Source organism: Saccostrea cucullata, unplaced genomic scaffold (genome assembly GCF_032062105.1).
Source record: "Saccostrea cucullata isolate Sc308-1 unplaced genomic scaffold, CSIRO_AGI_Scuc_v1 ctg454, whole genome shotgun sequence".
NCBI lineage: Eukaryota > Metazoa > Mollusca > Bivalvia > Ostreida > Ostreidae > Saccostrea > Saccostrea cuccullata.
In genome coordinates, this window is record NW_026933264.1 from 203,389 (window position 1) to 215,795 (window position 12,407).

The window sequence follows — 12,407 nt, forward strand, 5'->3', positions numbered from 1 at the left end:
CGGGGACCATAAAATTCATAATTTTTGTTCCCCATCACCCATAAATGCTGTATAACAAATTTGGTTGAAATTGGTTCAGTGGTTTCAGAGAAAAAGCTGAAAATGTTCAAATGTTAACACACGACGGACAACGACGGACAAAAACAGATAGCAAGAGGTCACCTGAGTTACTCAGGTGACCTAAAAATCTGATATGTAGCTAAATTTTATAAATTTTAAAATAAGAATGAAATCTGTATTTGAGATTATATCTTGGTGTACCTACCCACATATACACAGACATCACTTAAATTTATGCATGCATGTATCTGAGATTCACTTAGCTTGCTTTATAAAATTGCAGTAAGTATTTAAATCCTTCAAAATACAGAGATTTTTAACATGAATTTCCGACAACCAAAATATATTTTAGATGCATTGCTGGTAAACTCCCCCCAAAATCTATTGCCTTAAACAACTTGAAAAAATTCTTGACCAGACCCATTGTACACACATCAATCAACAGAGCTGGAACACACACAAACCACTGCTTCAACTTCTTAGCTCCCTGATTCTTCATATAGTATCATGTTTCCTCTCTACTCAGGTCCAAAGGTCATCTGACCTGGTCCCCCTTTCTTCATATAACGTCTAAAACTCTTGTATCTGGCGCTCTCAGCTAGTTTTGCTTTCATTTCTTCTTCTTTTTCTTTTTTCCATACCTATCACATGAAATAATACAATGAATGATATAAGAAATACATGTATTATATTCTACAAGTTAGAATAAACATTGCTTCAAATTTCTTCTTTGACTTTGTGACTTTGACTTTTACAACACAGCTAAGTTCATTCAAGTACCGGTAATAAGTTTAATTGCCAAGAAATACAGTTTTTTTCAAGATACATGTACCACTTTATCTTGTAATCTTCAGTTTGATTAGATTAACACAGGTATGTTCTCTATTCTCAAATTTCAGTGAAAATTCCATATCAAATTTGACTGAATCAATTCAGGCAAGATAAACTAATAAAGTTCTGATATTACTTTTTCTTTACTCTACAAAAATTATTCAGTAGTATTCATGAAGCTATGGTAGATTAAACGGATAAAGACTGATTTCTTACGTGAAAATTCAAACTTTTCCCTTTTCCAGAGTTCTTTCCTCATGTATTCATCTATATCTTCCTCTTTAGCTAACTGTAAAAAAGGCACAAAAAAAAAAATTAAAGCAATAAAATCACAGCTGTGCATACAAGAATTCACAGGGTCTAAGCCCCATTCTACATTTTCAAGGTATGTGTATATAGTGTAAGATTATCTAGCACATCTGTACTCATATACTCATGTATTCATTCTTTCAGTTCCAAAACTGATTTGTTGGTTTACAAACTTTTTAAAAAATTGTACAAATATGTACATGCATAAACATCATGCAACACAGTTCATGATCATAAAAAAAAATCATTACAAAATTAAACTTCTATTTTGTCTTAATATTTTCTGATAAATTGACTTGATTTGTTAAAAATAAAAAAAAAAATATTTGTAGTATACAGTGATTGTTGATACATGTACTGTATCTTGTGTGCAGATTAGGTCTAATGGTGACAGAACTACAGAGAACGTAACAAATACTCAGTACAAGAGTCTCTTTCTGCGAAACAAGGTGGACTTTATAGTATATGTAAATAAAATGCTGTTAGATTGAGAAGGAAAGTCACATCATAAATTGTGAATCTATAATATTGTACCAGAATGAAAATACACTATATAGTGTTGTTTTTTTTTATGTTGTAAAAGGACCTGTGTTTGCTTGTTAAGAATCACAAATGCATACAGTATATTATGTATCTATTTATAATTAACTTTCATGCAAACACTTAAATTTTAATATCATTATGATATTATACTGTACATACATGTACATACATGTAGCAGCATTGAACCAAATGATAATTCATGCAGTCAAACTTGACCACGTGCATTAGATTCATGCAAAAATAAAATACATAGAGAGAGAACTTGAAAACTGTACATATACATTGTAATACTGTTTATTTCCTATCTAGCTTGTAACACAAGCTTTGATTGGTTACAAAGTCGGGTGTAAATCTCCGTGCACCCGACTTGAGCTGGTTGTAAATATAACGTGACGTCACAATGCATACATTTTCTATGATAAAAACCAAATAACATGACGTCACGATGCATTGTAGTATGTAGTTATCTTATCGATAGATTGAGACTCAGTTGATTAGATTCTAATGTTTACACATTTTTATGGGTATATAGGAGATAAATCTGTTATCCAGGTCCAATCAAGGGTGTACAGAGATTTACCCCGGGTTGTATTCCATACACCATTCGGCCTTCGGCCTCAGGGTGTATGGAATAAAACCCGGGGTATCCCCATACACCCTTGATTGAACCTGAATAACTCATAATATCTGGTATTCTCTGCAGATGGAAGTTCAGTTTTAAAACAGGTTTTTCGGGGGCATGGGGGGATAATGATTCAGGACAAAGAATTAAAGAATTTCCTCAATACTGTGAAATCATTTTAATTTTGGAGGGTCAATGTCCGTGGGCAAGCAAAATTTTGTTGGAGGTGTAATTCTATGTGTTTCTCAATTATACTGTAGATGAATCAATATACATGTGTATTGACAAAATACATGTAAATGTTCATGTATATCGATATGTAATTTCATGGATAAAGTGATCCTTGAAATCCATGAAGATTGTTCCCCCACGATCAACAATGACTCCACAGTATTTCTGAAATGATCAAGTTACAACTCCATGTACCTAAGTCAATAAATCCAACATATTGGAGATAAGTCACTTTTTCGAACATATTTCAAGCAAAATAGAAACAAGAAGTGAAGAAGCAATCTTTGATAATCCATGACATGCTTTGTTAGTAAATAAAACTTGAAGACAGAAAATTTTGCATATTATATTTGGTGGGTACTCTTTGCATTAAGCATACTTGTTAAATTCAGCTGGTTAAATCTACGAACTACTGAAGGACATAAAAAATACATTGTAAATGTTAGAACATAAAAGTATCCCTGGTGACATCCATCTTAAATAATAAAACCGGCACAATGGATTGGCATGCTGACATACTTACTGGGAATAAAACAGGGCTGGCCTACACGTCATAAGGATAAAAGATGTGATCATTATATATAGATCATCAGAACAATATGACATTAATTTCATCAATATATTATAAGCTGAAAATGCAACATGCTGCACTCATTTTTCCATGCATATGAATGTAAAGTGAGTATATTATAGGAAAATGATTTTAAATATTGATTTGAAGAGCTCTATGTTTCTATTATTATCTGAATGTCCCCGACTAGTTGTTCAAGGTTTGATTTGTTTCCAATATTAAGGAGTTCTAATACAATTTGCAATTAGAATGAGAGCAGCTGTTAGTAGCCATTGACATTGGATGCCCCTATTAAAATAGTTTGACTCACTCTGTATGTTACTTCAAATCATTCAACTTTACTTCATTGTGAATTCATGTACATTGTATATAACCATATATTAGAATTAAAAAAACATTAGTTCAAGAAAGCAATTCAGTAAAATATGAAAATACAGTTAAAAAGAGTTAAGCATTTAATACTGTCTAAATAATTTTTAAAGAAAAACCCAACATTTCCTATGTTTTAGTAATTCTGTCCAAATAAATTTTATAGTATTCATAAATCTCTCAGTTTCCTATAATTCCTGGATACCTACCTCCCATTGAGAGCGGCTGGCCTTTAGGTATTTCTTTATGAGATATGTTTTTTCCTCCTCTCCGTACTCCTCCCGACAAATCCAGAATTTCCAGACCCACCGACACCACCATATAATGTACTGGACTAGGTAGTACGGACTCAGTATCAGCTGAATCCACAACACGTCCTTAATGTTTGGTTTACTGTATCCCCCTCTGTTGATGGAAATGTTCATTTTTCAGTCATCTTTAAATGACAATCTAGCATCAGCTTTAGAATTTACAATGTTCAAAAATTTAACATAAAAAAATTTGAATTTAGAAGAAATGGAATTCTTCTCTTTAAACTTAGAGCATTTCTGTATCTTTTGATATAAGTTAAATCTTGATGAGGTATAAATTGTACTGATTCAGAAGCATTCAGAACAAATTATTCAATGAGTATTCCTAAGAAATCATCCCATTCAAACCTGATGTCCATTTTCTCTTCTATCACTTTTTTGATGATTTCTTCTTCTTCGTTTCTTATTTCTTCCTGCAACCAATATTTTGTATATCTTTATAAAACATACAAGAATCCACATGAATTCCATCATACATAAACTCTAAACAGTGAGAAATAGATAGGATAGACTTCCTTTTTCATGTGCCAGTACAAGTATTCTTTTTTTTAAATTTCAAATACAGAGTTTTCACCAGTGAGAAAATTTAGTGATCTATACACCAAACATGGGCAAAATTTGACAAATGTAAAATTTTGACAATGAAAATTTGATTTAAAAAAGAGAATGTTCGGTCAATTTCAAACTGATCTCCATGAAATATGGAGATAACCAAGTGTAATCAAGCTAAAATGTCTATTGAACTCTGGAGCAGAGCAAACACGGGCCTATAAAACATCAGATGTGGGATCAGGTGCCATGGAGGAGTAAGCATCCCATGTCAACCAGTCACCCCTGTCCTACTCTCTATGTCATGATTAGAAAATTGGAAATTCTGCAGACGATTCTTTGACAGTATTAATAATGAAAAACTTCAGTCAACATTTATGTGTTCGTACCTTGCTCCTCTTGTCTTTGCGATCTTTCTTTGTACTTATAAGACCCTCGGACTTGGCTATACCAATGGCCTGGATTCTGTACTTGGGTTCCTTGCACAAGTAATTGATGGCTGTCTGATAATTGTTCCAGGAACCCCAGTACTGTAACACAACCATTTTATCATGAAAATTAGAAATATGTGTTGGTTGACATTTCCACCTGCGAAAACAAACTGAGACTACTAGTAAATGTACACATGTGACATAAATAAAATATAAAAACTGTGACTTAATTTGTATGAAAATATTTAGTTTATTTACATATTAGGTCATTAAAAAAGTTTGAATAAGCAACTACATGTACATGTATCTTTTAATAGGAAAGGTTACCTACATGTACATATATGAGATATCATGAAAAGGTTTACCTGGATGACTGATATAATGGTTAGGGACACTGCTATAACTATCCTGATGTCAACCTTAGGAGCATATCTCCTGTAATATCTGTAGTAATTAGCCAAGTGTTCATCTACAAAAGCAAACAAAAAACATATATATACCACAAATAGTTTATGACTGACAACTTTCATATTACATTACTTTTATGTTGAATGATCAAGATTCTATCAATTTTTGTGTAGCTGAGGACTCTAACACTTAAGAATTCTATGTCATTTCATTTGTTCAGATTGCATCATTTATCCTTCCTCGATTAAGATGGTAGGTTATCAAGACTGACTGGCTTGTTGGTCAGAACTAAAGATTCACGCATCAGATCTAATTTAATGTTTCATCGCATATGAATTTGAGTTAAATCCCAAATTTGAAATATTGTGAAATCCATATGAATATAAAGACCACATGGGACATGTACTCAACAATTCACATATTTGTTACACTATTAAAATCATGAAAAATCAGTGTTTAGCTAATGAATGACTTTGCCTTGATTTATGATCATCCAGACTTATTACACAACTTACCTGGATTGTCTAACATGTAGTTATAATCTGATCTCTGTTCATCATCCTTCAGAATCTGCATAAAACAAGAGGAAGATCAATCAAGTGATATACAAGTTATCCTAGAAGACTCACCTATACTATCATTGTAAACCTGCACTATATTTGTACTCTTTAACTTTGTTGCAAAACATCATTGTTTATTTTGATTTCAGTGCAATATTAAAGACTAGAACTGTCCAATCGGGACAAAATACCCCCCGCTGGGTTTTTCAGAAGTAAGTTTTTGTATAATAAAGATATGTATCAAACACGAATTATAAAATTTTTCTTCCAGTGACCTTGAACTTCCCCAAATGACCTTGGGTCAAGGTCATGACACACCCTTGGGACATGGGCAATCTTTGAGTGAAATAAGAACCTACCAAGTTTATCAATAAGAAAGATATGGACCGGACACGAATTATTAAATTTTTCTTCCAGTGACCTTGAACTTCCCCACATGACCTTGGGTCAAGGTCATGACACACTCTTGGGTCATGGGTAATCTTTGTATGAAATGAAAACCTACCAAGTTTATCCTTAAGAAAGATATGGACCGGACACGAATTATTAAATTTTTCTACCAGTGACCTTGAACTTCCCCAAATGACCTTGGGTCAAGGTCATGACACACCCTTGGGTCATGGGCAATCTTTATATGAAATGAAAACCTACCAAGTTTATCCATAAGAAAGATATAGACCGGACACGAATTATGAGATTTTTCTTCCAGTAACCTTGAACTTCCACAAATGACCTTGGGTCAAGGTCATGACACACCCTTGGGTCATGGGCAATCTTTGTGTGAAATGAGAACCTACCAAGCTTATCCATAAAAGATATGTGTCAAACATGAATTTTGAAATTTTTCTACCAGTGACCTTGAACTTCCCCAAATGACCTTGGGTCAAGGTCATGACACACCCTTGGGTCATGGGCAATCTTTGTGTGAAATGAGAACCTACCAAGTTTATCCATAAGAAAGATATGGACCGGACACGAATTATGAAATTTTTCTTCCAGTGACCTTGAACTTCCCCAAATGACCTTGGGTCAAGGTCATGACACACCCTTAGGTTATGAGCAATCTTAATGTGGAGTAGTAGATTCTAATGTCCCTCTGTAAGAAAGATATGGACCGGACACGATTGCACAGACAGACGGACAGACAGACAGACGGACAAGGTGATTCCTATATACTCCCCCAAACTTCGTTTGCGGGGGGTATAATAATATCCTTCTGTTTTTAAGTTAAGGACAAAATAAGAATTCAAAAATAAAAGTAAAATGATATCTCATGCAGAATGAAGTATCAGTAGTATCTTGGATTGGAGATCCAATTTGGAAACACATATATGTATATTTATGTACATGTACTACTAAACAGCAAATATATTTACATGTGTACCATGGATATTGATCTACTGTAAAGTGTAGAAGTAAATATATAGCGAGTGATTTTTTTCTCTTTTGTCACCTTAGGTTTCATGTGCATTAAATTTTATTGTTTCGATAGCAATCTGATTAAAATACAGATCTCTACATAACGCAAAGCGCTGCACTTTGTGTAATGCAGAGATCTGTATTTTAGTGAGATTATTTCGATAATAGCCCTATTCAATATAATTATATATTCATTCAAAATTTTGTGTGGGATTTAATTTCAATTTTGTTGATAATTGTTTACAACGAAATAAAGATGATAAACAAAATTTAAATTCCAAATAAATACTACTGCTTTTACAGTCTTCATGAACTTGTCCATACCTCGTATGCATTTGCTATTTTCTGGAACATCTCTGTATGTTCTTTCTTCTTTTCCTGTCATTGTAAAAAGACAAATATCAATTATATGAAAAATAAATGATTCTGTTCTGTAAAAAAAAGAAAGTCCCGGTTTTCAAAATTTCATTTTGCCACAAATACATTCAACAACTCTGCCGCATGATAAGTTGAATACAAACCTCTGTCTTGGCAGCCATATCTGGATGCCATTTCCTTGCGAGTTTTCTGTAATTTTTGGTAATCTCACTCTACAAACAAAAAATTATATCATATTACACAAATAAATGCAACTCAAGATCATATGAATGAAATACAACTTTTGCTAATATTCTTTAACACTTGAAAATCACCGTCTGACTTGTCAAAAGAAGAACTATAATTAATGTAAAAATAAACTGTACTTATAAAAAATGCACTGATGTACATATGATGTCAAATTCTAAGGGGTTAATTATCCATCACATGTTTTAAAGAGCAATGGATATAACATATTTCTAAGAGAAATTACTTACTTTTGAGGCATCTCTTGTGACGCCCAAAACTATGAAGAGATAAAAGGCATATGTTATAATTATACAAATTATTGGATTAGACTAGAGGAATTTGAAGTTAATAAATCACGCATCTTCAATGATGAAATATAATATTAATATATCTATTTGTTTTATTTTATCATCAGATATCTTAACATTTATAACTTTTTTTTAATACTAACATAATTAGCAAAGAGAAAGGAATGAAACAAAATTAAATGAGGATTATTCCATAAAAAATTATCATGGGGTATCTATTAAATGTTTATATTTTATTGCTACATAACGTACATGAAAGTTAATCAAACTAATGAGGATAATTGTATCTTAAAAATTTTGAAAATGTGGTCTATAGCACACGTCAACAAGTCAATGACATACAGTACCAGGCGACAGGTGGGCAGATTGAAATTTCGCCGATTGGGTTGTAATTAACAAAATCTTTCAATGAATCAATTGTTTCATCGTTACTTACTTTCATAACAGTTCTCCAGACCACAATATAAACCATCTAGAAATCCATATGAGGGAGAAACCAGCAACAGAAGGAAAATTATCAATTTGGTTTCACAGATGTGTGCCATGTTGTCGTTTTATTTACATTAATTCGAAGAAATGACGAAACGAAAATATAGACGTAGCCGAACCCGATGCAATATTGTCAATGTCATTTTGCTGTGTATTTTTATTTATCTTTATTTATTAATTTTATTTATCTATTTATACATTTATTTATTCATGCATTTATTTATTTATGCATTCATTTAATTTCTTATTTACTGATCTATTCATGCATTCATTTATTTATTTGTTTATTCAAATATCTATAACGTCACCTTTTCCTTTTCTTTAGGCAAGGGAATGAATTTGAACTTGTCAAAAGGCTTGCCAAACATGCAATGTGTATTTTTATTATACATGTATATCCGCTTTCTGGTGTGTATGAAAATTTAACGGAGTCATTGATCCCAAAACTTCTAAATATGGATTTCAGACTTTAATATTAATATAAACAATTGTGATCAACTACCTTTTGAAAAGATACAGCATTTGATATTTAAAGATATTTTGGGTGTACAGAGAAAAGCTTCAAATTTAGCCATTAAATATGAGCTAGGAACAGTCCCTATTTGTTGCAAAGCTATCATCTCAATGTTTAAATACTATAAGAGACTAAAAAATGTTAAGAATAAAAATAGCACTAGAAATCAAATTCTTATTGCTGCTTCCTTAGAAGATGACAACTTATATAGTAATGGTGTAAAGGATAATTGGCAAAGTCAGATTGATAAATTAAAAAAGAAACTTAACCTTCCATCATTAGATATAACTGATAACACATTCAGCAGCTGCTTGAAGAATTTTTACATAAAAAATGTTAATTTGCAACTCCAGAACATTGAATTCTCCAAATTTGGTAAATTATTATTTTTCAGTCAAATTAGAAAGAATTATGAATTACAAGACTACTTAAAATATCCAATAAATAAAGCTATACGTTTTAAATTAACAAAACTGAGAATTTCTGCACATCCTTTGGAAATTGAAGTAGGCAGATATTCAAAGCCTTGTATCCCAAAAGAATCGTGTTTTTGTCACTATTGTAAAACTGTTGTAGAAAGTGAAATACATTTCATATATGACTGTCCCTTATATATAGATTTGCGAAAAAAGTACTGTTCTTTGAACATCTGTAATTTAAACGATAACATATTGAAAGAAAATCATTGTAAAGTATTATGTAATCCTGATAATGCAGTTCATTCTAGAAGGCTGTGTGAATTTTTATATGAATGTTTTGAATTGCGTTCCAAAAATAAAGCACAATTATAATATATTTATTTAATGCATTTATTAGCTCATCACTGTTCATACTATATTGCTTGCATAATGATTATGTTTAATCTTCAAGTTGTTATACTCTGCATTGTTGACTTCACTGATCCATACACTTGCATGTATGTATTTTATTACTTGTCTTTTATATGTAACATGGTTGTATGCCAACATGTTTGGTGAATCAATAAAGAAATTGAATTGAATTGAAGTTTAAGGATTTTTCGTGAAAAGAATTTCATCTATATATAATTTTTCCAGCTTTTCGTTATTTGCTTATGCGGTATCAAAAATAGGAGATTAGGAGGAGTAAACCCCGAAAACCAACCATAAATTTTTTGCAATCAGGCACATAGCAAGGGAAGTGGGGGGGGGGGGGACTTTTTTCCAGCCATAAATTTTTCTATTGAAAATTTTCATTGAAAGGCCGGTTGCCCCCCCCCCCCCCCACACACACACACACACACTCTAAGAGTAAGGATCAAATAAAGGTTATGTAACTTATATTGAACTTAAAGAACTTGAACCTCCCCTCTTTTGCTTGTAAATTTTTTGTTCAGAATGGTTGAATTTTTTTCTCTGGTTGAAACCCCCACCCCCACTTTCAAAAGCGATGTTACGTCACTGCACTGTGACATCATAGTGGTCTCTTGGATATGCGGAATGAATAAGAGTGAGGATGGAATTCTTTAAATGATCGTATCTCGGTCCTTCAAAACTCGGTAAGTAATTCAAGTTCTAATACCATGTAAGCCAAATTATTTTCCTGGGCGCATGCCTGTACAGAGCATATTGATAAGACCATACGAAGGGCTGTGTAGAGAATGGTCACTGTGACCAGAAAAGAGCGCGGACCTTCAAAACTTGGTAAGTAGTGTACAAAATACATATACATCTAGGTGTTCGAGATATGACCTGAGCGCGATTTGTCGCTTAATGGGGATAAATTTGAGATTACTGGGCCAAGGGCAATAATTATACGGAAGAAAAATAAGCCATATAGGAGACCCTTATATTGAAGTCATTTGAGGTGTGGGAATGTTGAAAATAAATTCATTCGAGGCGGAAAAGAGTGTGAAACCGAACCCAACACCGAAATCTGCTTCAAAATCGATGCATAAATGACTTTTTAGCGTTTGATTGAAGTATTGTTGGAACAATGGATTTTTGGACTGTGACGTCATAGTGGTCTGTTGGATATGCGGAATGAATCGTTACTAGGAGTGACGAGATGGAATTTTTCAAATGATCATATCTCGGTCATTTTTGGTCGAATTGGGTCCTTGAAACACTGATTTGACCCAGAATTGTACGCTCTTTCAGATTGTGTAATTGAATTTCTAATACCATGTAAGCCAAATTATTTCCGTGGGCGCATGCCTGTACAGAGCGTATTGATAAGACCATACGAAGGGCTGTGTAGAGAATAGTCACTGTGACTAGACAAGAGCGCGGACCTTCAAAACTTGGTAAGTAGTGTACAAAATACATATACATCTAAGTGTCCGAGATATGATCTGAGCGCGATTTGTCGCTTAATGGGGATAAATTTGAGATTACTGGGATTAGGACAATAATTACGGAAGAAAAATAAGCCATATAGGAGACCCTTATATTGAAGTCATTTGAGGTGTGGGAATGTTGAAAATAAATTCATTCGAGGCGGAAAAGAGTGTGAAACCGAACCCAACACCGAAATCCGCTTAAATCGATGCATAAATGACTTTTTAGCGTTTGATTGAAGTATTGTTGGAACAATGGATTTTTGGACTGTGACGTCATAGTGGTCTCTTGGATATGCGGAATGAATCGTTACTAAGAGAGAGGGATGGAATTCTATAAATGATCATATCTGGGTCATTTTTGGTCGAATTGGGTACTTGAAACACTTATTTGACTCAGAATTTTACGCTCTTTCAGATAGTGTAATTCATTTTCTAATGCCATGTAAGCCAAATTATTTCCCTGGGCGCATGCCTGTACAGAGCGTATTGATAAGACCATACGAAGGGCTGTGTAGAGAATGGTCACTGTGACTAGACAAGAGCGCGGACCTTCAAAACTTGGTAAGTAGTGTACAAAATACATATACATCTAAGTGTCCGAGATATGATCTGAGCGCGATTTGTCGCTTAATGGGGATAAATTTGAGATTACTGGGCCCAGGACAATGATTACGGAAGAAAAATAAGCCATATGGAAAACCCTTATATTGAAGTCATTTGAGGTGTGGGAATATTGAAAATAAATTCATTCGAGGCGGAAAAGAGTGTGAAACTGAACCCAACACCAAAATCCGCTTCAAAATCGATGCATAAATGACTTTTTAGCGTTTGATTGAAGTATTGTTGGAACAATGGATTTTTGGACTGTGACGTCATAGTGGTCTCTTGGATATGCGGAATGAATCGTTACTAAGAGAGAGGGATGGAATTCTATAAATGATCATATCTGGGTCATTTTTGGTCGAATTGGGTATTTG

General features: G+C 33.2%; 1 protein-coding gene across 1 annotated transcript; it reads right to left on the reverse strand.

Moving 5' to 3' along the window:
* Positions 1-275: 275 nt before the first annotated feature.
* On the reverse strand, positions 276-8,681 carry LOC134237824 (dnaJ homolog subfamily C member 25 homolog). The gene is made up of 12 exons (XM_062719972.1): positions 8,565-8,681; positions 8,069-8,097; positions 7,736-7,804; positions 7,539-7,592; positions 5,751-5,805; positions 5,193-5,296; positions 4,786-4,926; positions 4,196-4,260; positions 3,746-3,941; positions 3,120-3,140; positions 1,097-1,180; positions 276-701 (listed from the first exon to the last, which is right to left on the reverse strand). The coding sequence occupies exons 1-12, from the start codon at positions 8,671-8,673 to the stop codon at positions 579-581; spliced, it is 1,050 nt and encodes a 349-aa protein (XP_062575956.1). The 5' UTR covers positions 8,674-8,681; the 3' UTR covers positions 276-578.
* Between the last annotated feature and the right edge of the window lie 3,726 nt (positions 8,682-12,407).